The sequence below is a fragment of the Plectropomus leopardus genome, chromosome 4 (assembly GCF_026936395.1).
Source record: "Plectropomus leopardus strain MGB_pleo_1.0 chromosome 4, ASM2693639v1, whole genome shotgun sequence".
NCBI classification, from domain to species: Eukaryota; Metazoa; Chordata; class Actinopteri; order Perciformes; family Serranidae; genus Plectropomus; species Plectropomus leopardus.
Window position 1 is genome coordinate 19,428,351 of NC_142179.1, and position 25,721 is coordinate 19,454,071.

Below are 25,721 nucleotides of genomic sequence, written 5' to 3' on the forward strand. Positions count from 1 at the left end.
ATATTCAAAAATCCAAATTTCTTCAAGAATTAACAGTATATAATTAAACTGTTCTCCCACTGTCAGTATTTTTTTTAGTTTTTGGGGTGTGTTATTTTCTTCTTTTTTAAAAAAGATTTTTCTGCGTTGGGTACTTAAGGGTACTTACTTAATACATTAAGTACATGTTCCTGATTATGCTCACTTACTTTTACTTCAGTAATAAGTTCATTTACTTGTAACAGAGTAGTTGTTTGTACTTTTACTTAAGGATCTGAATACTTGAAACACTGACACCAACGTAACGAACCTGGCAACGCCGTATGACGTTCCTTTAACGCCCCGCCCTTCTGTGTGATAATCTTAATGTTTTCACCCTCTTTGTAGCCTGCCAGGCAGCACTCACTCTTAAGCTTTTGACAGCCCAAACAAGATTCGTCAATTAAATGGTTATGTTGAGACTTGAAATGGATGGTATCAAAACATAGACTGTGCTTTGGGTTCACTCCTGCCAATCCCGAGAAAGAAGGCATAATTAATACATAGCTTGGGATGGCGGTTGTATCTGTTAGACGATACTCAGGGGAGAATTACCCAACATATCCCACACAGACCCGCCAAATTGCGAAGCTGTTGAGTTATGTCGTTTCTGTGTTTTGTAGCTGTCTGAATATTTCAGTGGAGTGGTGAGTTAATATCAACTCATTTAGTCACATTACGTATACATATCAATTACGTTAGGTTATTTTGAAATGTGTCGGTGTTGTAACTCGACTGAATTCCTAACCAACTTCAGCTTTTTTCCAACGTTGGTTAGTTAACGTGCAACTGAAGTTGTTATTAACGTTAGCTAGCCTGGCTACTTTATCGCATTACATGTAAACAGCTCACACGGCGTCATTTTTAGATCCAAATTAAACATAAAACTTGTTTTATGTAACTCAGCTCCACGAAATGGCGATGTGGAGCGACGTTGAACTTCTGACCAACGAGGATACAAACACTGTCCGTCTCGGCAGTGTGTCAACGGAGGAAAATGGTAGCGGCTTGTATCAGGTGGATACATTGGTCAAAATCTCCACCGCCAATGAGGTAATAAATATCAACATTTACAGTACACAGTACTGTTCAGTATGTTTTTACTGTATACCTGTTGCTCTATTTATTCACTACACACTCCCACACAGGGGCGTAGCGAATAATTTTGGGCCCTGTTAAAGAATATCAGGGTCCTGAAAAAGTCCTCTAGTCAATTATATAAATGTTAGGCCTTAAAATTAATTAAATAGTCTTAAATACGATTTTGTAGAATCTTAATTTCCACAAACACATTACCTAATTTCATTTGGCCATCTTTTAATTCCTCTCTGTTAAAACGAGTCAAGCTCTTTTTTGCATTTTGGATGTTATGAATCTTGCAAATCCAGGGCATTCACACACATGGAAAACCTGGAAAAGTCATGAAGTTTCACTATTACATTTTCCAGGCTTGGAAAAGTCATGGAAGTAGTAAAAACCATTGAAAGTTTTGGAAAATGAAACGGAATTTTGTGTGTAATGAAATTGTTATACTAATTTTCCAGGGTTACCCTTCCACGTAATGTAACAAACCACCAAATGTATTTTCTAAAGCTGTCTACACAACATTGCTCTAATATGCGTCAATATGACCAAAACATTTTTTTTACCATCACATACATGTCTTTTTGATTAGGATTGAATCTGATTTGTTTGCAAAACACAAGGCAAGTTGGGTTAGAAAAAAAAGTATGGGTCCTTGAAAAGTCATGGAAGACTTTTAACATTTTTATCCATGAAAAAGTGTGAGAACACTGCAAATCTGATTTATCTGTCGTCAAAATGAAGATTACGTACTAACTCTAATAACCATATTGCTACATAAATCCTACCTGTCTGCACAGGCACCACATACATACTACTTACCTTTATGCTTAACCTTCAATACTTAAATAAGAAAAACATTATGTGTCCAAAGATCTGTTTTAAATTTGGGTCAAAGTCATCTCACAATAGTCTTAAAAAGTATGAAATTTAAGTGTCTGGTACCTGTCAACTCCCTGTGTATGGCCCCTTTCTTCTTTTAAAGTACTGCACTCTTTCACCCTATAAGTGACAGCATTGATCAGAGATAGGATGGAAATGCTGATTCTTGCAGGTGCAGGCAGATCCCCGTCTCTCCTCCTCCAGTGGCTCAAACTGGAGCATTGTTGTTGCTGATAAGACAGTTATCCTGTTTGACCAGAGCTATCAGACCATCCTGCTGCTTCTTAACTTCGGTATGTTGCTCCTTTCATCTTCACGTGGTTTGTAATCTGTCAGATGTTAGTTTGCATGCTCCGCTGCATATCTGTTGGAAGATACTATAAAGGTTCGTACTTAATACTCATACCAATTTCACTCATTAATGCAGTTTGACCTTTTCACAACGGTACCTTAATACCTCAACTTATTTTGCAGAAACTGATGTGGATGCCATTGATGTATGCCTGGAAGGACAGTTTTTGGTGGTCTGTGAAAGAAATGGAAACCTTCATTTGATCTACGTTCCGCACAAGAGAACCCTTTTCACCAGGGTATGAGTGTTGTTTAATATCAGGTCTGCTACTGTAGGATTATATTGTATATGATCGCTCCATCTCTGACCTTTGAATTTTTACAATGTCCCTGTCAGATTTCACATTCAACTCTTTATAGATGATGGCACCAGACAAATAATCCTGATAATTTAGTGTTGTTTTTATTTTGCTTAAAATAGTTTGTGAGTTGCTCATCAGGTACTTTAACATTTTTGTGTCATTTTTGGGGTTTGTAGGCTTTGGTAGAGAAACCATCCAGTGGAGAGAAGAAAACATACCGCTATCTCATCATAGAGGAGGACAAGACATCGTCAGGTGAAATTTTTATTATGACTTTTTGAGAAATGAAGGTGGAAACCTAAATTAATTTCTAACTAAGCTAATGTTTTTATTTAATCTTCCTTGAATGGTGTGTTAACAGGGGTTTCTCCCCTTTCTTTTTTTGGGTTGACAGGGATGTACCATGTGTTCCTTCTCATAAAGGACGGGTTTTTCCACATTACAAACCTTGCACTGGCAAAGATCGAGACAGGTATGAAAACATCATGTGCAGCAGACTTTAAGTTTTGTTGGAGACATTGTGTTGACCAAATAATCATTTATTCTTCTTTTGTAAAAACAGCCATTGAAAAAATGGATGTGGGAGCTTTGAAAGAGGTATGTTATGGCAATCATATTTCCATGCAATAGCAGACTTTTTTTTTACTGTAGAACTTTAATCACACTTTTCCCCAACTCAGCTCCAGTCGCTCATCAAGATAGACTTCTGCTCCACCAGTGATCATCACAACGAGGGCTGCAGCACAGCAGTGATGTTCACTCTGGGACCTGAAATCCACCTAATGATCGGGGTCAGTGTCTGTGAGAGGAGTTTTACTAATATATTTTCCACTTACGTTATGATACATTGGTACATGAAAGTACATTAAAAGGACAAAAATAAAATGAGCTCCCTAAAAATGGATGATGATACTTGAAATATTTATTGTTTATTTTATTTCAGTTCCTTTATAGCATTACTCATTTTTATGCTCATGTAGGAAAATGAAATATGATTTTAAGAAAAATTAAGCTTTAAAATATTTGTGTAAATAAAATCTTTCTAGGAATGGCACTCCTAGCAGTAAAAGAATGTGTAACGATGTAATTTGTCATAACATTATTATCTTCACAGGGGGATAAAGAAAATGTTGTGACTCACTGGACGATGGACCCTCACCAGGCCAAGATGTGCCTTGTTCACTCTGTCAACAACAGCTTAATTCCAGGTAAGGTCTTGCCTCTGTGTACAGTACAGTTAAACATTGTTAACGTGCCTTTTGGAAGATGGTGAGTATTTATTTTCATCTAAATATTTAACATTTAATTTTTTTGTGATGAGTGAGGGCCAGGTTGCCATTTGCAATCATCTTGAATTGTTATTCTTGGCCTTTGGCTGCCATCGGCTGCAAAAATAGGGTCAGAAAACAGCAAGACATGCACCCCAAAATAAATGTTTTTTGATATTTGTTACATGAATGATGTTTAAATATTGCTGTTACAGTCAGAACCAGAACCAGAACGCTGCATGTGTGTTGATAGGTTTACTAGTGTGCACACCAGCTTCTGTTTTAGAGAAAATGGTGAAGCAAATTAAGTTGTTTGACTGTGGAGTGAAAAGTTCGACTAACCCATCAACATCACAAACTAATGTGCAAATTTATTCAACAGACAAAGAGCTGTAAAATATCGGATTATACACAAAGTTTGGGTGGGCTAATTATGTTTTAAACATTTGGCTAATGAATGAATGAAAATGGTAACAATATTTTCAGTTTCGGCATCCAAAAGATATAGTCAGGGATAAATGTCGTAAAACACAAAATATTAGAGAGAAAAGATAAGAAATGGAAAGACACTATGAAAGTTAAAATGCCTCTTGTGTGAGGATTGTAACATTATTCTTATGTGTCGTCAAAGGTGTGAGGAAGATGGTCGTGGTGGAAAATCTCTTGTATATTCTTGACACTGAGGTGAGTTCAGTCGTATCACCTGTAGCTCTTTGATAAACCATTGCATGAAGTTTGATCAAAAGTATTTGAGGTATACATTTGGATTGCTTTGTTTTTTTTTTCTCAGGACACCCTGAGTCTGTGGGACGTGCACTTCCTCGTCATGATTCACTGTTGGCAGGATCTTGCCATTCATGACTTTGAGCTCACCACAGAATGTGGCTCTGCCTCCATGGCGGCGTATGTATTGATGTTTTATTACATACTGCAGCTGTGAACATACAAAGAAATGTGCCTCAGTAAACAGTGTTGCACATTTCAATGGATCTGTGTGTGTTTCAGCCAAGACAAGAGCAGCATGAAGATGATTACACTCACAAAGCGGGACAACAGTCAGGTAGCAGCACAACTCCCTCTGGAGAAACTGTAGATGACTATCTCAAGTCCTGCTCTGAGCTCAGTGTGTTTTGGTTTGTTCTTTAATTCAATTTTTACTTCCGTTTTTTGTCAGATCAACTCGCTGCAGATACGATGTCTGCCCTCCATGACTGTCTGCTACTCTCTGGATGTGTCCTCAGTCTCCTGTCTCGTCCAGACAAAAATAAACATGGTAAATAATCAACATTGTATGCATAAGCTGATAATTTCAGCATGTGTGTGGTAACTGTGTAGATAGCTTTATTTAGAGCAGTTTGTACCTGCACATTTAAGTGAATTATTTTATCCTCTGGTTTCAGGATACGATTTATTTAGTGGAGGGGATTTGTGAGAACCCAGAAAGGTAGGATATGTTCTGTATGATTAATATGATCCTCTGTCAGTATTTGAGCTACATGGTGAATATTTTAATATATTGAGTGTTTTTTTTTCTTGTTCTTCATCAAGTAGTCGAGGAGAGCCTATCTCCTCTGTTGTTGTCAGATGCTTCACGGAGGCGCTGCCTGAGAACAGGTACCTCGTTTTGATTAAATACGTTTCTATATTGATCGCAGTGTGTAGCTGCAGTCAACATGAAGTCAATATAGTATGATGTACTTGACTGTTCTCTGTTCCCAGACTTAGCAGACTTCTTCACAAACACATGTTTGAGGAGGCTGAAAAGTTTGCCATCACATTTGAGCTGGATTTAGAAGTAAGTGAAAAGTAAAATTCAGATGACTGCTCTGGGCTAAATTCTTGTTTTTGTCCTTTGGCCTCAGTGGACATGGGAATAAAATACAGTGATTATACGAGAGGATGATTTATGGCTTTAGTATTGTTACTTTGGTGCAGCTGGTGGTAATTTACCACCTTAATTGGGACTCTACACATTTAACAATCCTTTTTTGTCCAGCTTGTTTACAAGGTGAAGCTCGACTTTGTGCTGGAGCAGTTGGCCTCTGCATCCGTGGGTGGCTATGGACACGACGTGTGGTCTGAGCTTGTGGAGGAGGCTAGGACCAACCTGAAAAAGATCACAGTCAGTTTTTCATTTCTAATTTCAATGTGCAGTTTCATAATGTTGATGACTTCTTGAGTTGGTCATGTCAAATTAAAACTCTTGTGAAGTAAAAGTTATTTCTTTGTGTTGCCCAGGATGAGCAGTATGTGGTGGAATATTGCCTCAAGGCTCCGTGGCCGACCTTCGAGACTGCAGAGAAGATGCTAAACCATGCAGCCACGCGATACTCCTCATTACAGATCCAAGAGGCCCTGGCCAGACTGGCAACGTTCTGCAGCCTGCACGGACCCGAAAACTTCAAGTAAATAGGAATTCTTATGCAGTTTCTCAATTTGAATTCTTCCGTTAGTACACTTCCATGCAGTACACTGTGACATTATGTACTTAATGCCCAGAGCGTGCATTATGATGGGGTCAGATTGTCTCAAATTGAACATTACAGCCAACATTGGACCTTAATTTTCAGCCACCAGAATATTTACCGGCTTGTTTGCTTGTTCACTGGAGCATCTGTGATCACTGCAGCTTCCTTGGACACCATTTTTCATACTTTTGGTGGTCCCTCTCCTTCACTGTGTAGCTAAGATTGACCATTGAAGGTGAGAAATGTCCAGAATTCCACATAAACTCTTTGACCTCAATGAGCACACCATACCGGTACTCATAGTGTTGTGTATTTTGCCATACTTGTCAGTGTGAACATACTTATGCACTCAAAAATGGTAAGTATAAATACGGAAGAACAAATTGAGACACAGCAATAGCTGGCTCCTTTATTGCACAGTATTTTTTCCCATAACGTGGGTTGTTCATTATGTACACTTATGTTATGTTATGTTATTCTGTTATCCATAGTGGCATCGCCTGGATCGAGTTTCTGAACAGCACTGACAACTTAGGAGACATTCTGACGCACCTGAGAGAGGGAGACATGAGGGGTGCACAACTCCTCTGGCTCAGATATGAGGTAAAGAACTGCTTCATGCACCTGATGAAACAAAACTGTGAGAATTATCACAGTGTCAGTGGTGATGTTGTGTATTACTGGCTTTTGTTACAGGGACAGATTGCAGTAGAGTTTGATGAGAGAAATCTTGAAGCTGTACTCAGTGCCATCCCAGAGGACCTGCCGTCCCAAGATCTCTGTCCATGGTTTAGGACAGTTTTTGTTCCTTTTGTGAGGAGAGTGCTTCCAACGGGACAGGTAGGATACATTCGCTGTGTAAAACACTACCAACTTCAACATACAGTACTACATTTTGAGCATCAAGTTTTCCTTTATGTACCCATAGAAAATCCTGGCAAGATGGCTGGAACAGAGGGCAAGGAATCTGGAGTTAACAGAAAAGGTAAAAATATGTCATCTTGACCTCAATTGCAAGCTAAAATCACAAAAATATATAAAAGTGCCCATCACTTGCTCTTTATTGTGCATCTCTATTTTTTTTAATTACACGTTGTAAGTTGTATAAAACATTGAGTAGTAAGTATCAGATTTAGCAGATGAATCATTGATGATAAATAACATGTTGTTCCAGGGTGCATGGCCTCAGAACGGGTTGGACTTGGCCGTGCTTGGACTGCCTTCACTATGGACATGGATAAAATCCGTAAGTCACTTTTTTTTTGTCTTTTCACTGTAAATGAGAGCCTTAACAATCATGATGCAAATTTAGTAATCATGACATTATGTGATCCGTGATTATTTCTGTCTTAACTTATTGATTTATTTGAAGGATGATAATTATGGTGTAAAAGAGGTGGAGAACCTCAAGTCCCTGGTGTCCCACCTCCGTCAGCTCCTGGACCTCCAACGGAAATACAACTGCAGACTTTCACTTTCAGTCTTTGAGAAGGTTTGTTTTTTAGTGACATATTATGATTACATTTGAGTTTCAAACAGCAAATATTCTGTTAACTTGCAAAAACGTATGTAAAATTGCTTCCAAATCATGTTTGTGAATTTGAAAGGGAAGTGTACGGAGCGTGGCATTCTTCATGCTGGACAAAGTGTCGGCTCCGGAGTTGATTGCTGCCACGGTGGAGAGCAGTATCCTCCCCTATGCTGAAGAGCACGAGATTCCTTTTGATGAGCTTCTTCTGCAGTACATCAAGGTAAAACTCCACCACATCCAAGCCCACTGCAAGCAGACATTTGACTTTACAAAAAGCCTGATTATAAATGCTCCTCCTGTTATCTGCACCAGGATCTGCTGGAGCGCTGCAGTTCTCAGACCACGACACTTTTCACAGAGTGGGAAGCCAAAGCAGTGGCTGTGCTCGGCTGCATGACTGATACTGACGTAAGTTTCAGTTATACACAGTCCAGGACATGTTAATGTCATGTTATTGTGCACAAATATTTGAGTTAAAAAAAATCTGTAATGGGCACCCAGAAGCTCATTTGGTAGAGTGGGCATGCCATGCACAAGGCTATGTCCTTGCTGCAGCGGCCATGGGTTCAATTCCAACCTGCACCGTTTTGCTTCATGTCATCCCCTCTCTCTTTTTATACTATAGATGTACTGTTTAATAAAGGCAAAACCCCAAAAATAATTTTATTATTAAAAAAAACAACCAACAAACAGCCAGAACAGCAGCAAAATAACAAGAATCTGTTAGGAAATCAAAGTTTGAATGAGGATTTGTAAAATCTCACTTTATAGGGTGCTCACTTGGTAGAGCAGACGCCCCAAGTACAGAGGCTACGTTCTTGTCGCAACGGCGGCGGGTTCAATTCCAGCCTCAGTCCTTTGCTGCATTTCATCCACTCTCTCTCCCCCTTTACCTGTTGAACTGTCCTATTGAATAAAGGCACAAAGCCAAAAAAAACTCACTCTATTGTATTTCCTTCCAGCTGATGGTGGATGCTGTGCTGGAGATCATGGAGAAAGCAGTAGTGCCCTGGAGTAACGTAGTAGAAAAACTGGTTCAGCAATACCTGGAGATGGATGGACCAAAGTATGTATACATTGTCCCTACCCTATTTTTTCCATACAAGTTCATACAATAATGGTAATATCAGCTGTTTATATATATATATAACTTCTTAACTAATATATATTCCTCAGGCAAGAGCTTTTAAAGGAGAGTTACCGTTTGATGGAGATCAGGAAACTTCTCAGGGGCTATGGGATCCGCAACTTCAACCTCTCGAACAGCACTCAAATTATGGTAATTTTGATTTGATTAATTATGCATTATTCTAATAATATCTGACTTCCTGTGTAACTGCCTATGAGCTTACTTAATGTATATCTTCCACAGACCCTGATTAGATACATCCTGAAGCAAGATTTACCGATGTCCTTAGAAGACTCCCTTAAATTAGCTGAGGCGTACAAACTTCCAACCTCGCAGATAAACTACTTGTATCTCATCCAGCTGATTGGCCAGGGGAAGGTACGCTCATTCACACAAAAATATGAAATCCCCAAATAAATTGTTTATTTTTATGTTTCCATGAGAAATTGATTAGAGGTATTTTTTATTCTGCTTTCAGACTGAAGAATGCATGACAGTCCTGAGGAAGCTGTCCTCTGCAGAGGCAGAGTGTGTGATCGAGCGGCTCACATCCTGGGCTCGGCTGCAGCTGGAGGACAAAGCCCACATATCTGACGAGGTGAGGAGAACCGTGCCTGAAAATAAAAGGCCTTTGCATTTTATGTGCTTATAGTTTAACAGCTTAATTTTCTGGATACAATTCACTGAATTAATGTTGCATTTTAAGATTGTTTTAAGAATTAGAGAATTTTTGCTGAGCGCTAGATGTAATTTCAACATTGCATCTCTGCTGCCGCTGACACGTATTTGAGCTGATACTCCATGATATTCCCAAACCAGGAGCTTTTCCCTCTGCACCTGTGTGATTGCATAATTAGATGATCATACATAGCTGTAAACAGGGATAGATATTAATTTGGCCTATGTGCCAGCAAGCCCTTAAATTTGGTGCCTTAAATACATTTTTGGTGGCCTATGTATGAACTAATGTGAAAACAATACGGAAAAGGCATTTTAACTCAACCTTCCTTAACAGTGACACTTCAATAAATGAAAAGACATCAACGGACTGAAAATATGATTTATTTACATTGAAAACCGAAGTCCTTTGTAAACATATGGTGCATATACTCTCTCACACTCTTGTTGTCTGCAGTCTTCTCTGTTTTGAAACTCACCATCACTCTGTCTCATACACTCTCCCTCCCTGATTTATAGCATTATGCCTGAGTCAGTTGTGTTTGCAACAAAAACTTCACAAAAACTTTACAGGTGTCAGAATCTCGTCACTTAAACTCCTGCTTCCACTTAATAAATCTGAGTTTTTTTATAGCCCCCTTTTGTTAATCTGGTTTTTCTGTAAGGATCGCATCAGCAGTTTGAGTTGGCTTAATAAACCCGTACTTTAGTAGCCCTGACATATTGTTAGCTAGCTGTTGGTTGTTGGTTGGTTGTTTTTGCAGAATGTTGAACTTGAAATCACAAAAAATCAGGATATTTGTAGAGTGTTTGGTGAATGCTTGCAAAAAATATTTTAATTTGACTTGAGCGCCACAGTCTCATTCTCAAGAGAAACCTGATAAAACAGGGACACCTACAGGTGATACTTGGTGGCCACAGAGTAAATTTTTATGGCCTCGGGCCATCGGGCCATCGGGCCATAATTAATATCATACCCTTTATAAACAGCACAAATATGCCTTAAAATTGTACATCGTACATGAAACTTTAATCGGTCACCACTTCAAGATCTGAATCAGCATCATGCCAAGCATGTAGTCATTCTGTCATTTTGTATATCTCAGCATTCTCTGTCTTCAATAGCACAAGAAACACCAGATGGTCATCGCTCAGGTGGTCGTGGAGGCTCTGAAATACCTGCATATAATCCAAAAACGTAAGTACTTAAATTGCACATTTCTGAAACATGAAAGGCGGGTGGCAAAGTGAGTATAGAGTTCCTCTGTCAGCAAACGTCCTTCCTGCTGAGGTGTTGTTGAGTAAGTAAGTCAGTACGTTTACATGCACAGTTTAGTTGAGCTAAGGTTATAGCTTGGTTAGGCCATTTAATTGGACGGCTGTCCTTGTCTTAGTAAACAAGCACTGGGGGAGAATTCATTTATTGACATAAGTTTGTCTGACTCTGCAACAGGAGCTGGCGATATGCCCTCTTTCAGCTAGTTGCTATAAACTTACATTATTTATACAGTTGACGCTATAGACTGAATTGCAGTCATAATGGTTTATTGACAATAACTTCTGAGTAGAAAACCGCAGCGGCATGTATCTCTGTGTGTTAGCCCAACTTCAGTCAGACTAAAGGCTCTGACCCCTGATGCGTTGGATGCTTGAGGAAAGTGTTTGTCACTGCCACTTTTCATATTCTGATCACCTGAAATTATACAGAAATAGCAGGCATATTTAAACATGGCTTACAGACAAAGGTTTCTGTTTTTGTAAATGTTCACCTGAAAGTCGAATAGTGACACCAGATTTCATGTTCTCTGCAGACGATTCTCTTAAAAGCATGGAGTGTCAAAATAACCTCATCATGTTCAAGGCAATCGCCCACCTGCAGGTGAGTTTCATTTAAGGGGCGTCTTTTAGTATTATCCTTCTCCTTCTTAAATTGATTTTTTTACCTGGATGCCTTTGGTCTGTTTCTTCAGGAGGACTTTGATGTTTTCTTCACTCCCTCCAACTATGAGGATCCAAACATCAGAAAACAGATCCAGGAGCATCACATCACTGCCTATGAAAACACACGTGGCCGCCATTCATCTAAGGGGAAGGGTACAACAACTCCAGTTGTGGCAAACGATCCTGATGGTAAGACCAAGACCATCTCCACAGAGGCTGGCTTACGTCGTCTTGGAAGGCAGCTGCAGCGCACTGAACAGGAGCTCTGGTCTGACCTGGCCCTGCGAGCTCTGAGAGTGGGCAAAGTGGACAAGGCCCTCAAGATCCTCAGGTCTGCATGTGTGGATGAATCCAGGGGTGGAAAACTGATCGGGCTTGCTGTTTTTTTGAGTTCATATTGAAAATATTGAGAAATATTTATGAATTCAGCCCTGTCCAGTGAGTTGTACTGAGAAGCATTTATGTTTTTTTTGTTCTTTTTCCATGTCTTCAGTGAGTTGTATGAACACCACTATAACACCAGCACAGGGAAGGTTTTGTTCACCGCCGCCAAGACGTTATGCCAGATGCTGGAGGCGGACGTGCCCATGGTGCTTCCTGATGACATGGACTTGCCTGCAGTCATCCATGATGTGGCCTGCCAGGCTATCACTGTGTGCCACTCAGGTAGAGAACATGAAAAACATTGATGATGTTCAACAAGTTTTTATGTTTTTATAAATAACTGTTACATGAATCAGTGCTCGAGTTATAACTCAGCTGTTACAAGAGGCACCATTTATCCTTATTTGTTGCTATATATCTTGAAGTCAAAAACAGCTTTGGTTTAAGATGACACTGAGAATGCGTTTCTAGTTTTCACAACAGAGTTATTCTATTTTTGTATTTTCTTTTTATTTCATGTTTATTTTTTGTTTTCAATTTAGTTCAGTTTCAGGTACTTTCCTGAGTGGGTTTCCTCAATTTAGTTAAAAAAACCCCATTTACTTTGAATGTACTTTTTATTAGTTTCTAGTTTTCTTTTTTATAATATTGGGAGTATATGTCAGGGGCAAGATTTAAAAAGTTCAGATAAGGTATTACAATACACTTCACTTAGTGAAGGCGGTTGACTCACAGTCATGTACGTAGACATCCCAATCCTAATAAACATATGCTCCAATGCTCATGCTCTTTCTGTTGACAAATTTGACCAAATAGATAAAGACGTAAACTAAAATATACCCTGATTTTAAAAAAAAAGTAAACTGAAATGTTTTTTCACACCTTGTTTTACTTTTTAGTTTATTTTGAGTTAACAGTGATAACCTCCTACCCGTTAAAGTATTAGAAACAAGATGATAGTAAGTGGCACAGCTGTAGAAAAAAGAAAATAAATCTTTCTGATATATTTGCAGTGGTTTGGTCTTGCTGTAGATACTGACTGCCTTCAGGACAACAGACTTTGAAAACACTGTTTTTTGAAAATCTGACAGAGGACTTGGCTAATTAGTTCACATAAGACAATTATTTTTTCTTTGTGTGATATTTGAGCTCTAAGATGGCTTGGCCTATCTGCTACAGATCACCGTAAGCAAAATCACTAAAATTAATACTTCATTCACTGTTTAGATCTCCTCCTGGACTGTCTGGAGCTCTGCAAGTGCACACGGATAGCCATGGACGTCTATCATCAGTGTCAGTTATCAGACAACTATGGCTTTGTAGCCAAGGTCAGCATCTCATCTTTCCCCATAGAATGACTCTGTTGTCAGTTTATTTTGGTCTGGTTTGTGCTCGATATGTTATAGGATATATTTTTCTGCAGACATTTAAATCAGCCTTCTGTTTTTACAATTATCTACCAGGTGAAATTTCTTAGAGGAGTTAGATACATTGCTATCCATAATCTAACATAATTTTGAGTTTGGAGTTTTTGCAATAACAGTCAAAGACTTCCCATTTAATATGAATATTTAACATTTTTCAAAATTCCCAGAAATGAGCAAGCCCCTGAATGTTAAAATTGATTAATAACTGATTGACTCTAAAAAGTGAAATTAACCAAAAGCATAATATATAAAATTATTTTTGTATTTGAACTGTATAATGCAACAGGATTTGACCTTGGAGACAGAAAAAGATGCACATTCTCAGTGGAGTTTTCAGGATGTTTTTAATGAAGATTGCATCGTTCTGGACCCAGTGTCTGTGCTTCCAGTCCAGTATGAAATTACCAACTGCTTGCTGCCTATTTCTCTGGGTAAGATGCTCAAATTAGTAATTAATCATCTATTTAGTGTCTATATGGTATCTCATCATGTTCAGTAGTTTATAGCTAAGTGGCTTCATGAGCTGTTGTGCCAATATATTTCCAATCTTGCAGATACAAAACTTTACCCGCTGGACTGCTCCTGTCTGTCACACTGCTCATTTGAAAACGGTCTGTCCTGAAGTTTATAGTTCACTGTTTCTTCTTCTTGAATTTGTAATATTAAAAGTTAACCGTGTGTCTTGTCTGGCCCACATGCAGGTTCAAACTACCTGCAGCCCCTCCTGAATCCCCTGGCCAACATGTTGCAGATGTTACAGGAGTGCAGTCAGCTGCAGCTGGCCCTCAGAGTGCTGGTCAACTCGTACAGCAGCTGCCTGCAGCACGTCACCTCTAACATTATGGACATTAAGCTCAGTGTGCAGGTAAGGCTGCAAGATATCCAACAGAGCGATGTGTTTTTCTGGAACAATTGTACTATTATTATGGCTTTAGATACTTGCCACTAAGACCAGACAAAAATATTTGTAATGTTTATTGAGTGTATACTCTTTTTCAGCTGTATGATCCCCAAGAGCTTCAGAAGTACAATTTATTGTTAAACAATCTTCGAAAGACAACTACTTCCTCTCTGAACACTGTCGCTGTGGCTCTCTTGAACAAGGTGAGTCTGCTGACATTGATGTCGTGAAAGGGCAGTAGCAGATTTACTGCTTTTCAGTTGATTTTCAATAACTGTACCTCTATTTTTCCATGCGCTTCAGGTGTTCAACTGGAGGGTGGTCGATTGTGATTTGGCCATTGGGCTCTGTACGCTCCTCTCCAAAGCAGAAGTCACCAAAATACTGTGGAAGGTTATTGACAACACCTGGCAGAACTACGACAAAATCCTGGTATGCATTATGATCACTGTTCTATAATTTGTTGTCAATAGAGCTGCAACGATGAATCGATTAGTTGTTACCACTTAAATTAATAAACAACTAATGTGATAATTGAACAATCAAAATTCTCTGATTCCAGCTTCTTACATGTGAATATTTTCTGGTTTATTTACTCATCTATGATCAGAAACTTAAAAGCTTTGAGTTTGTGAACAAAACAAGACATTTGAGGACTTCATTTTGGGATTTGGGAAACATTCAATGACATTGTCTGTCATTTTCTGACATTTTATAGACCAAACAACCAATTGATAAATCAAGAAATTAGTAACTGACAATGAAGATAATTGTTAGTTGCTGCCCTAAATGTCAAACCTGTTTTGTTTTGATAAAGATAATTAAAGAGAAAGAATCAGACTCAACCTGGACAAAACATCAAGCAGTTTGTTGAGAAAAAGGACATTACAAGTACACATACATGTATATACACATCTCCATTGATGTTTTCTACATGAAATCTAATCAGCAACCACCTCTTGATTATTTCAGGCTGTGGCCAGGATCGGGGCAAATCTCTGCAGCTTGTACAATGAGGCAGAGGAACAGGAGAAGTTTCTCTCTGTCATCACTGATGCTGAATGGGGCATCAAGCTTGCCAAACTGGAGGTGTGTGGAATAAAAATCACCTCATATTCACTTTACACCTCACAAGTTGCTGTCTCTCTTGGTATTTAACATGACTTGACGTTTACCATGCTTACCCCTGCTCGGCCGCAGATATCCATCCAACCAGTGTTCCGTCAGCGGCCCGAGATGAAGCGCAATCTGATCCCTGATCTGGTGAAAAACAGGAGGATCACCCCAGACATTATCCTCCAGTACTGCAGGTCAGTTGCTCACTTTACAGTTTTAAATTATTCAGTCTATTTCAAAGTGTAATATGAAATTTAATTTTGCATCCACAAATGTGCAGGACGGTCTAACAGGCAAGTTTTTATTTTCTTTGTCGTGCTCACCCTCTGCCTCCGTCTGCAGCACCTTTGGTCTCGACCGTGACAGTGTGATCAACCAGTACATTACCACCTTACTGCTGCTCCAAGAGGATGAGGAGGGTGCAGGTGACTCGGGCACAGGCCAGGAAGAGATGCAGCCTCTGTGTCATGCAGATGCACTGGAGCGGGTCCTGCAGATCATCCCGATGTTACACAACACCAGCGAGCTCACCGACAGTCTCTGTGCTGCCATATTCAAGGTTTGTGTACGGGCACAAACTAGAAGAGCTTCAAAGCAGTTTCTTATTAAAATGAGGGTACAACACTTTTTTAACTCTTCTGATAGAATAAAGTTATTTCAGTTTTAGCCTTAGGCTGAAAGCAAATGATTCAAGGAAAACCTACAACACAAGTGCTTAGTTAATGGTGAATGTAAAAAATTAAAAAGCTATATCCACGTTTCTATAATGTAGTTTTTAAATGACAACAGATTATTTTCTTCCAGTTTTTAAACCACTTACTTTATCCAGAATTACCTGCATGCAGTACTTGTTTAAGCATTGCAAGGTAAAAAGATACAAGTCTGAACTACACTAATGAAACAAGTTTACTATCTCAACATTTAACCTGCTACGGGCCAGCTGTCTGTTGCTGGTTGTCTCTGCTGAATAATTCACTGTCACACACTTCTAGTGGATCATGAGTGAAGATTGAGAGGGATCACTTTTGTTTTGTCTGTACATTGTGTTTTTAAGGAAAAGTCCCGTATAATGTACCTCTTAAGTTTGGTTATTCACCTGTCATGCAAAATGTTTTTCTCCTACAGCTCAGCCCGTACAACTATGAGAGGATCGAAGTAGTTCTGAAGATCATACAGGCTGCAGATGAGAATGTGACAACCTTTTCTCTTAGTCAGGTAAGAAATGCACACACACTGGCACTTTTAAGATCCAATAGTTAATTGTCTTCAAAATGTATTGTGCAGACTAGCAGCCATTGTGTTTTAATTCACAGGCAATGGGCCTCCTTCAGCACCTGAAGTCCTACAAGCGCATCTCTGCTCCCTCTGATGTGGAGAACACTTATCTTCTGGAAAATGGCCTGCTGCCAAACTCCCTGTCCAACAGCAGACTGCCCTTCCACCTGCTCATGCAGACCAAACATTACTGGAAGATTATCTGTGAGTTAGCCTCTGTGGTTATTTTTATGCATCTGTGCTGATGACCGATTTAAATTTCTCTGATTGTATTAGATCTTCACTGGCTGCATGTTGGTATTAGGTATAATCTAAACAGAAGGAACATAATTGCAGATATTTTGCTGAGATAGATAAAACTTTAAACACTTTAATATGTATTTCCCATCTCTTTGTGAAGCCTCTGTTGGAAAAATCTATGTTTTTCTTAGATTTAATTTGTATTTCTCGATATTATAAGAGTTATAAGAGTTAATGAGATATGGGAAGACTGAGGAACTAACTTGTTTTTCTGTTTTTAGCTCCTGAGCTCAGTGAGGAGACCTTCCCTACACTTCTTCTGATTAGCAAGCTGATGAAGGTAAAGCACACTAATCTAAAGAGTAGCCTGAAGGTCTTTACACATGGGGGACATGACGAATAAACAGTACAAAAATGCAAAGTACTTGCCTGCCAATATTTCACATCAAAACATAACATTCACATCATATTCATACTGGTGGCATTGCAAATTTGCAACAACTCCAATGTTTGTTCAATGAAAGGTTTGCATAAATTTGCTCCACGTGAATTTGTTCCCTCTGATAAAGCAGTTTATATCACTGCGGTTTAATTTGTGAAATGCAAGAATGGAAGTAGTGGTTCTGGTATGCGCTGCCGTTGTCAGGGTCAAAAGGAATGACAAAGTTTGCCGTCTTGCTTTAGACTCTGGAGCCTCTATGTAGTTCAGTGATGCTTCTCCATACAATGTTCTTGAGTAAATTGTCTATAATTTTTTAGGTCCTTTGTCATGTAACATAGTGCTGAGAAACACAAATGACAACATGTCCGCTATTGCTGTGACGTTACTATGTAGCATCTGTTTTGCATAAAGTGCTGGGTTGATGCCTTTATTTGCAGTACAAAAGCTCAGAAAAATGTTATGGAAAAAATATCCCTTTTTGACACACAATATTCACATTTTGTGTGAAAAAAAAACTCAGTGTGTAAAGGCATAGTCTCTGTCAGTCACAAAAGATATTGATTCATCTGTAAAATTTGACTGTTATTCAGGTTATTGAAACCTTCCTATCTCTTTACAGGTGAGCCTTGACAAGTTATACATGTCAGCAGCAAATCACGTGTTTGAGAAGAAGCTCAAGCCTTTACTATTGGAGCAGAGGAAAAAGGGTCAGGGCCACGGCTACAATAAGGAGACTTTTAAGGTGGCCAAGACCATGATGAAGTACATCCACTGCATCCAGAGCCCGGAGTGGGCCGCTGCCACTGCCCACAAGATCACCCAGGAGCTGCCACCAGGTTTGACTTGCAGATCACACACTGCCGCTGCACAGCCTTCATGTTTGCATGCGTGTGCTAAACTGTTTCTTGTTTTCTGCAGGCCATGAGAAGACGCAGTCTCTCCGCTTCTGTTTGGCTCTTGGAGATGCCTGGCTGAAGGATCCAAACCTTGAGGTCAGTGTTTGTGATGTTGCAGAGATTATACAGTATAAACTTCAAATCTCACATCTTTATCTGGTTAGTTTTTTTAAAAATATACTCCCCTCTCATCCTGCACAGGAGGCAGCACGGGTCAGAGGGGAGACCTTTCTGTCCAAGCTGAAGCTGCAGTTCCAGCGCTCAGCTACTGAGAACAGCTTGATAACCAGCCAGCTGAACAGCCCAGAGCATCTGAAGCTTACTGGGCTGCCAGCCAGGCTCATCGTGGCCCTGTATGAGCACAGCTCTGTGGAGCAGCGCTTCAGAGACTCAGGAAGTCAAACTTATCCTGGTGAGGGCGCGCTCTGACAGAGCAGTCTACTGTAGTAGCTGAAGTGAAGCAATGTTCCTCTATAAGACACGTTCATGTGCTAAAAATGGCTACTGGATTTAAAGTGTGGTGTATTGTGTAGTACATAGTCTGATTTTTACAACAATAATATATTACATTATTCTCTACTTGTTACCACCACAATATCCTGCTTTATAATGTATGTTAAAATTGTTTAAAATGCTTTAACTGGGAAAAAGTAATAAAGTTGATTGTTTCTAATGGGATTATTTGCCTCTGAGCAGATATACATGCAGTGGTAAAGGAAATAGCCACCATCAACAATGTGGATCTCCTGAAAATCCGTAACATGATGTTGGAAAAATGGATCTGCAAAACAGGCCCGGCTGTCACCAAGGTTTGTCTCTCTGAGCTTTGTTTTAACTAGCTTATCACAATTTATAGTCATGTCCTGTGAGTCTGCTGTGTAAAAATGTAACAAAACATTTTTTGTTTGATTAAGGATATCAGTAATCATGAATGTGTCAGCAACATCGAGGAGGATCCAGACTTAATGAGGTAAAGACATTTTTTTTTTTCAGTATTTTACCTCTGAAGAACCTTTAATTATGTTTTTTAATGACGACAATTCAATTTTAAAAAGCACAGAAATTGTGCTTTTTTGAGTATAATGCACCTATTTGTACAGATTTATTTTTATTTTTTCTTTCACTCGATATATTGTGTTATACATTGAGCACAATGCAAATATTTACTTACTTATTTTATATTTCCTTACAATATATCAGACTTCTGCACGTCTGATTTTCAAGACATGCTCCTGAGCACAAATTGTGACGCACAAAATTGTACCCTCCCTGCAACCCACAAATGACTTATTGTTCTGCATCCCGACCCTACAGCTGACACAAGATCAGCGGCCTGACCCAAAACCAGGAATCCTATAATAACCATAAGCTGTTAAAATAATTTGTTTAGGCAGCACATTTAAAGTGATCATTTGGGACATTTAATACATGTCAAACTGAGATTAGGTGTTTTAGAATGAAGGTAATTCAAGATATACAATTTAAATTCATATTTTTTCCTTATTATCATATTGATAAGCACATCTCCATAGTTAACATGCCTGTTAGTAACGCACCTGACTGAGGCGGCTCCCATATTCCAGGTGGTGCAGAAGACAGCAGACACACAAGGTCAACAGTCAGGATTAAAACTTTGAATAAAACGATTATTCCTCTCATTTAATTAAATGTATTTCTCATTTGTCACCAGCGATCTGACCTGCGTTTTTGCTGCGGGTTTGTTTTCTCACCCCGCAAATCACCTTTTTTGTTGGTCACCCACTGGTTATCAACCTACTGCAGGACTCTGAGATCAAAGAACTAATGCTGCAAATAATTACATGAAAATTAATTTGTATCGCTATTTGTAGAGTACATACTTTACATACTTATGTACAGTACAACATGTACAGAGGGAAACTTCAGTCTGTTATGAATTAAAGTTTTAATTTAGTGCATTATTTGACATCCGTAACGATTGGGCAAAGATTTGCAACTCCAAAATGTGTCAGCTTTTCTCTTTCTTGTGTTTATTTGATGCTCTCAGGGTGGTGTACATGCTGCAGTCTTGCCCCACGGAAGACGCTGTCCGTCTACTCAACCCTATCCTGTCTGCCGAAACCTGGGTGAGTATTAGATTGCAGGGAGTCGAAACTGGACATCACGTCCAGAGAAAGCAACTGATGTCTGTTTTTGGATTCCTTCCTGTAGCCTCTCAGCACTTCTGGGCCTCGTCTGACCTTCTGTCATCGGACTCGGGCGCTGCTTTGTCTCGTCCGCCTTGCTGATTCGGCCACACTGGAGGCAAAGTTGCAGATCCCCAGGACCAAAATACAGTAATAGGAAATCCATTTAACGATCCTGAATTTGTGCAAGTAAATCAAGGTGTGTGTTTGGGTGTGTTGATGTTTTTATGTGTTTTTCATTGCCATGCAGATATTACCTGAAGTGCTACATCTTTGTCTCTCAACTGGAAGCGTTAAACATCCCTTACACGGTGCAGTCTTTCCTCAATAGTCCGAAAGAGGGCTTAGTTAAAGGGCTGTGGAAGAACCACAGTCACGAGCCACAGGTATGTTCTAACTGAAAACATTAAAACTATTCCAGCTAGTGTCTCCACTTCAGCATCACTGTGTTTGAAGCGTTTCAAGCTGCACGCAGGAAAGCTGAGGCTGATTTTGTCCTCTTAGGCGGTGCGGTTGGTGGCAGACCTGTGTTTGGAGTATCAGGTGTACGACCCTCAGCTGTGGAACAGTCTGCTTCAGAAGATGCTTGGCGTCAATTTGGTGAGAGGACATGCACCGGAAAAATGTTTTTACAGAGGCACCGTCTCTTCCAGTGTCTACCACACAACCTTATTTCTGGAAAAAAATATGTTCGGCAAGAGACAATTGATTTATTGATCTTATTTAAATTACACCTATGATCTTTGTCAATTTAAAAGATAACTTTGCAATTTAAGTCAGTCACAGTTTGTTTTAGGTTTCTTGTAGTACCGTTTAGTTTTGTGTAAAATCGCTCAGTGAGCTACATCTCTCTTCTCACACAATATGCTGTATGCCATGAACGGCAACGTGGACATCACCTTGGCACATTTCACTTTCTTCCTCCAGAAGGAGGGAAAAAGTATTAAAAGAGGTGAAAATCACTGCAAGTCTGGCCACGTTGAGAGCTGCAACTATACTTTTACGAGTACCTTCCGGTGCAGACACAAGCATTGTAGCTCCAGTGAGAGTGAAAGCTATGACGTAACTTATGCAACTTGTGTAGTATTTCTATTTATATAAAACACTGTTGAAGGTAATATCAAAAAAAGAGAGCTTGGTGACATGTTTTGTGCTTAGACATAAAAACTGCGTGTATGTGTCTCCCCTCAGATAAGCCACCTCCAGAGGGTGCTCGAGGCAGTGGTGGGTGTGCCTGCTCTGTGGGAGGTAATGTCATTGCTTTTGCTTTAAGAGATTAAAATAATGTTGTAATGTTGTCATATCCTCTGTTACTTAAGAACATGTTACATTTTGATAAGTAAATTGGTACAAAAACATTTGTAGTGCAAACTGCACCAGAGCCAACACCCAGGTAGTAGGTTGATCACACCAGGATCACACAAGTCATAACTAAAAAAAATACCACGGTCCACAGTTCTGTAATAGTTAAAAAGCCTTTAATGAATGGGCTTATTGTCTATGCATTTCAGCTAACAATGTTCATCAGGGCGTGTAAAAACAAGTGGCAGCTCATGGATATACCAAAGCTGGTGTCAGGCAGTCAGAGCAGCTCCAGATAATTGTCACAGGTGCAATCCATGAAGTGACTGTGTACACACTCACACTCAAGCACCTGTGCATAAAGACCAAAAAACTCATCACACCATAATTTCATACTAAAACATCCATAACAATTAATATAAACAAAATTTGTCATGGTACAGTGTATATGATTCCACAGTATAGGTTTGGATGCTTTACCTAAGCTGATCACCTGTAATGATTTTTTAAAATCTATGTCTTTAACTTAATTTTTGCCCCAGATTTCTAGTTTCTCCAGGACCTGGAGGAGTATGATACTGGCACCTTTTGTCTCAGGTACCAAGTTTATAACAGTAAATTCACTTCCATCCAACATAACAGATGTAACTGTTTTGGGGCTTACTGACCTTTATTATACAATGCTCTGCCCCTTTAATGCTCCTGACTGTCTGATCTGTTTTCTGTGTGACAGCCTCTGTTCCTCTGAGTCCTGATCAACAGGCAACACTCTACAGGACCTTTGTTCTCCTCCTCAAGTACGCTTTACTCATGTTCAGCCATTTACAGACAACTTTCATGCACGCAAGGACTGTAAAGAACAGTCATGGACCGCTAGAGTACGAACAGGCAATACATGCATTGACAGATTTAACTGTTATTATTTTCAAAATCAATAAAAACAATCCTGGTACACTGCAGACTATACACAGGGTTCCTGCAGATCCATAAAAAGTCTTCAAAGGTATTGAATTCATTAATATAAAAATAAGCGTTTAATTAGTAGGAAAATGACTTAAATTAATCTTTTCAATATCTTTAAAATGTTGACACATGGGAGGTTGGGTTTTATCAATTCTTTTTTTTTCTGACATTGCATTGTAAAATCTCAAAATAATTGATAAAATCTAGTTTTTTGTAAATAATTTAATACATTTCTCTTCTTAAACTTGTGATGGGAATCCAAGCGGTGGAATCTCACATGCAGAGTGAGCGACACAAAATCGCCAAGAAAACTAGCCAGAAATGTCAACATTATGTTTTCTTTTACAGTAAACGTTTGGGCAAAATAAAACTGTCCCTCAAATTTGGTTATTAGAAATTTGGTCTTCGACTTTAGTTCCAGTAGCGTTAAAAGCGTCTTTGCAAGCTGTAAATATTACTTGCCTTAAGCTGCAGGAACCTTAATACAACTGAAATCTAACTAAAAAAATCCCCAGACTTTATGTCCAATTGCAACAGTTTTATAGTCAAAAATAGTCTCTCACAAAAAATCACTTTTTTCCCTACACCCTGGTTTGATTTACTGAATGCTACTAGTTCATGAAAAAGGCAGTGATGACCTGAATATTGTGTCGCGTTTATTCCAACTTTCCTGCCACTCATCTTTCTTCCTAAGGTGCCCTTTCCTGTTGAATCTGGACCTGATAGGAATTGCAAATCGCTTCGCACAGTTCAATCTGCCAGCCTTTGCTCTGGGGACTCTCCTGCTCATCCCCTGTGCCAATAAAAAGGCTCAGCAGATCCAGGTCAGTGCATCCCAGTCAACACAACATGTGAGAAGGAAGTTTTTATGATTTGGGCCAAAAAGATACAGATCTTCTAATCACTGTTTTATTTCCAGGGGTTTCTGTCCGTGTGTAACCCAGTCGCTGTCCTTGAGCAGGTGGACGAGCTCATGAATACCGGGGAGTTAGCTGGAGTTCCCTCACAGGTTAGTTTTGACTTTTGACTTTTTGTACCATTTACTTTGACATTTCAGCTTCATGTTAACTGCTTTTTAAATTTTCAGTATGTCAGATAGTTCAGCACATACAAACATCTTTCTCAGAAAATGACATTTTTTCAATTTCTAATATAAAAATCAACATATGTTGTGCACTGCAGTTGTGAAAGATCCTGCAACAGTGTTTGTTACCATGTGATTTATGAGGTCAGTATTGGTAGTTCTTGTTATCAGCCTCCTCATCCTGTGATACAGGAAACATGAGATGGCTGTGAACTTGTTTTAAAAATAACAATTAGAAGAAGTGTCATCTAGTACATTGAAATATATTTTCAGATTTTCAGCTTTTATTGCCATTTTTTGTAGAGATTATATTTATTATTATATAAATTATAAATAATCATTATATTCAGTTTTATTGTGTTATTTTATGACATGACGTTGCATCATTTTTCCTGTGATTCCTCAGATCAGGGAGACTGTGTTAACTTTCGTCAGCCAAAACGGACAACACCAGAAACTGTTGAAGACGAAACACTTCAAGCATCTGAGGCAGCTCATTGTGTCCAGTGGACAACCTAACCAGGTCAAAGACTTGGTGGACTACCTGATCAGCCAGAACTGGTAACCACCTTCTTTTTTATGTTTATTTTAATTTTATTTATTTATTTTTTGCAAATTATGTTTATTTAAATGGTGTCTGGTGGGTTTGGCCATGATCATTTTGGGGCTGTTTCTGGTTAAACAATAAGGATCCTAATCTTTAATAAAAAGGTAGATCTCTAGTGGTAATTTGATGGTGCACAAATGCCCCGAGTGGTTACATTTCAGCCTGTTTCGCTGTTGCCGGCTATAGTGCTCTTGCCCAGTATTGGACCAATTTTTTTTAAAAAACTGTTGTTACAATTAGTCACTTAGAAACAAAATATGGGAAAATAGGGTCCAGGTTGAAAAGTACAAGTTGCCCTGTATACTGAATTTTGTCGGTTCTACATCAGATTATTCCCCTGAATTCACAGTTTCTGTTTAGCTGATGGTTTATATTTTGTGAGTTTTAACTCAAACTTAGTGGATTCAGTTTTGGGTATATATAGGGTTTATTATTTAACCAGATTATTGATCACAACTTTTTTTAGCTCTTAAAGTCGAGTTTAATAGCTGATTGGCATCACCCAGTGTCTAAGGACGCTAGACCGATAAAGGGCAAAACAAAAAAACACCATATATGTTTGAACTCTCGAAAAATAAGATTTAAGTCCTTCACGTCAGATTCTTCTAATATGCTCTTCAGTCAAGACGACGCTGACTCACTCGCTCGTGAATACGTGAAACACCGGGACCATCAAAGGGGGAGAACTCTGACAAACGGTTCACCTTCACCGAGCTGCCTGAAGGTAAGACGGTCTCCTGAAGCCAGTTAAGTCTGCAATACAGTCGGGAAATATTATTTCAATTATTTTTATTTCAGATGTGTTCATTATTGATTTGTCAGATTGTGTACCTTTTCTATTTCCCCATTATTACTTTGATTACTGATCAGTTTTAGAAACATAACAGACGTGTAAATCTTCCCTCATTTGTTTTTCAGGAGTTTCTCAAGCTGCAAAATGGAGTTTCGGGGTAAACTGACACTATTTCTGCAGCTGTATTTATGTATTCTTACTTGGTCTGTCTTGGACTGAGATGCAGTATTTGCACTTATCATCTACAGTATCTTTACATTGTTGTGTACTCTTTGAATAAATTCTTTTCCTCATTGATTGTGTAGCAGAATATTTGAAAAAAATAAACTTATTGTAGAATCAGTAGATCAAAAGTCAAGACTATTAATCTGTTTTTATTTTATAGCTTACCAGCTAGTTTATTATTAGGAACTATACATTATTCATCAGAGTTGGGGGTGGGGGGGGTTTAAATATATATTTGACCCTTCCCGGG

General features: G+C 39.0%; 1 protein-coding gene across 2 annotated transcripts; it reads left to right on the plus strand.

Annotated features, from left to right (window-relative positions):
- Positions 1-537: 537 nt before the first annotated feature.
- Positions 538-25,543, plus strand: kntc1 (kinetochore associated 1). Of its 2 annotated transcripts, none has more exons than XM_042487817.2 (62): positions 538-665; positions 925-1,071; positions 2,156-2,276; positions 2,458-2,573; positions 2,813-2,891; positions 3,031-3,108; positions 3,199-3,233; positions 3,317-3,427; positions 3,751-3,844; positions 4,536-4,588; positions 4,695-4,807; positions 4,910-4,964; positions 5,079-5,177; positions 5,305-5,348; positions 5,453-5,518; positions 5,624-5,699; positions 5,901-6,026; positions 6,143-6,309; positions 6,864-6,975; positions 7,069-7,212; positions 7,301-7,357; positions 7,547-7,618; positions 7,745-7,864; positions 7,980-8,123; positions 8,216-8,311; positions 8,866-8,969; positions 9,080-9,182; positions 9,276-9,410; positions 9,511-9,630; positions 10,836-10,908; positions 11,522-11,589; positions 11,681-11,982; positions 12,145-12,317; positions 13,263-13,363; positions 13,749-13,893; positions 14,017-14,073; positions 14,164-14,327; positions 14,462-14,566; positions 14,667-14,795; positions 15,336-15,452; positions 15,564-15,673; positions 15,822-16,038; positions 16,605-16,694; positions 16,793-16,958; positions 17,276-17,334; positions 18,056-18,272; positions 18,355-18,428; positions 18,534-18,744; positions 19,029-19,141; positions 19,247-19,302; positions 20,359-20,437; positions 20,523-20,647; positions 20,748-20,883; positions 21,002-21,097; positions 21,689-21,745; positions 22,342-22,396; positions 22,533-22,596; positions 23,457-23,586; positions 23,682-23,771; positions 24,253-24,407; positions 25,075-25,177; positions 25,372-25,543. In XM_042487817.2, exons 2-62 carry the CDS (start codon positions 934-936, stop codon positions 25,405-25,407), a joined length of 6,651 nt encoding a protein of 2,216 aa, XP_042343751.2. In that variant the 5' UTR covers positions 538-665; positions 925-933; the 3' UTR covers positions 25,408-25,543. The 2 variants fall into 2 exon arrangements, with proteins under 2 accessions (XP_042343751.2, XP_087932855.1); XM_088076729.1 differs by having other exon boundaries at positions 5,456-5,518.
- Positions 25,544-25,721: the final 178 nt, after the last annotated feature.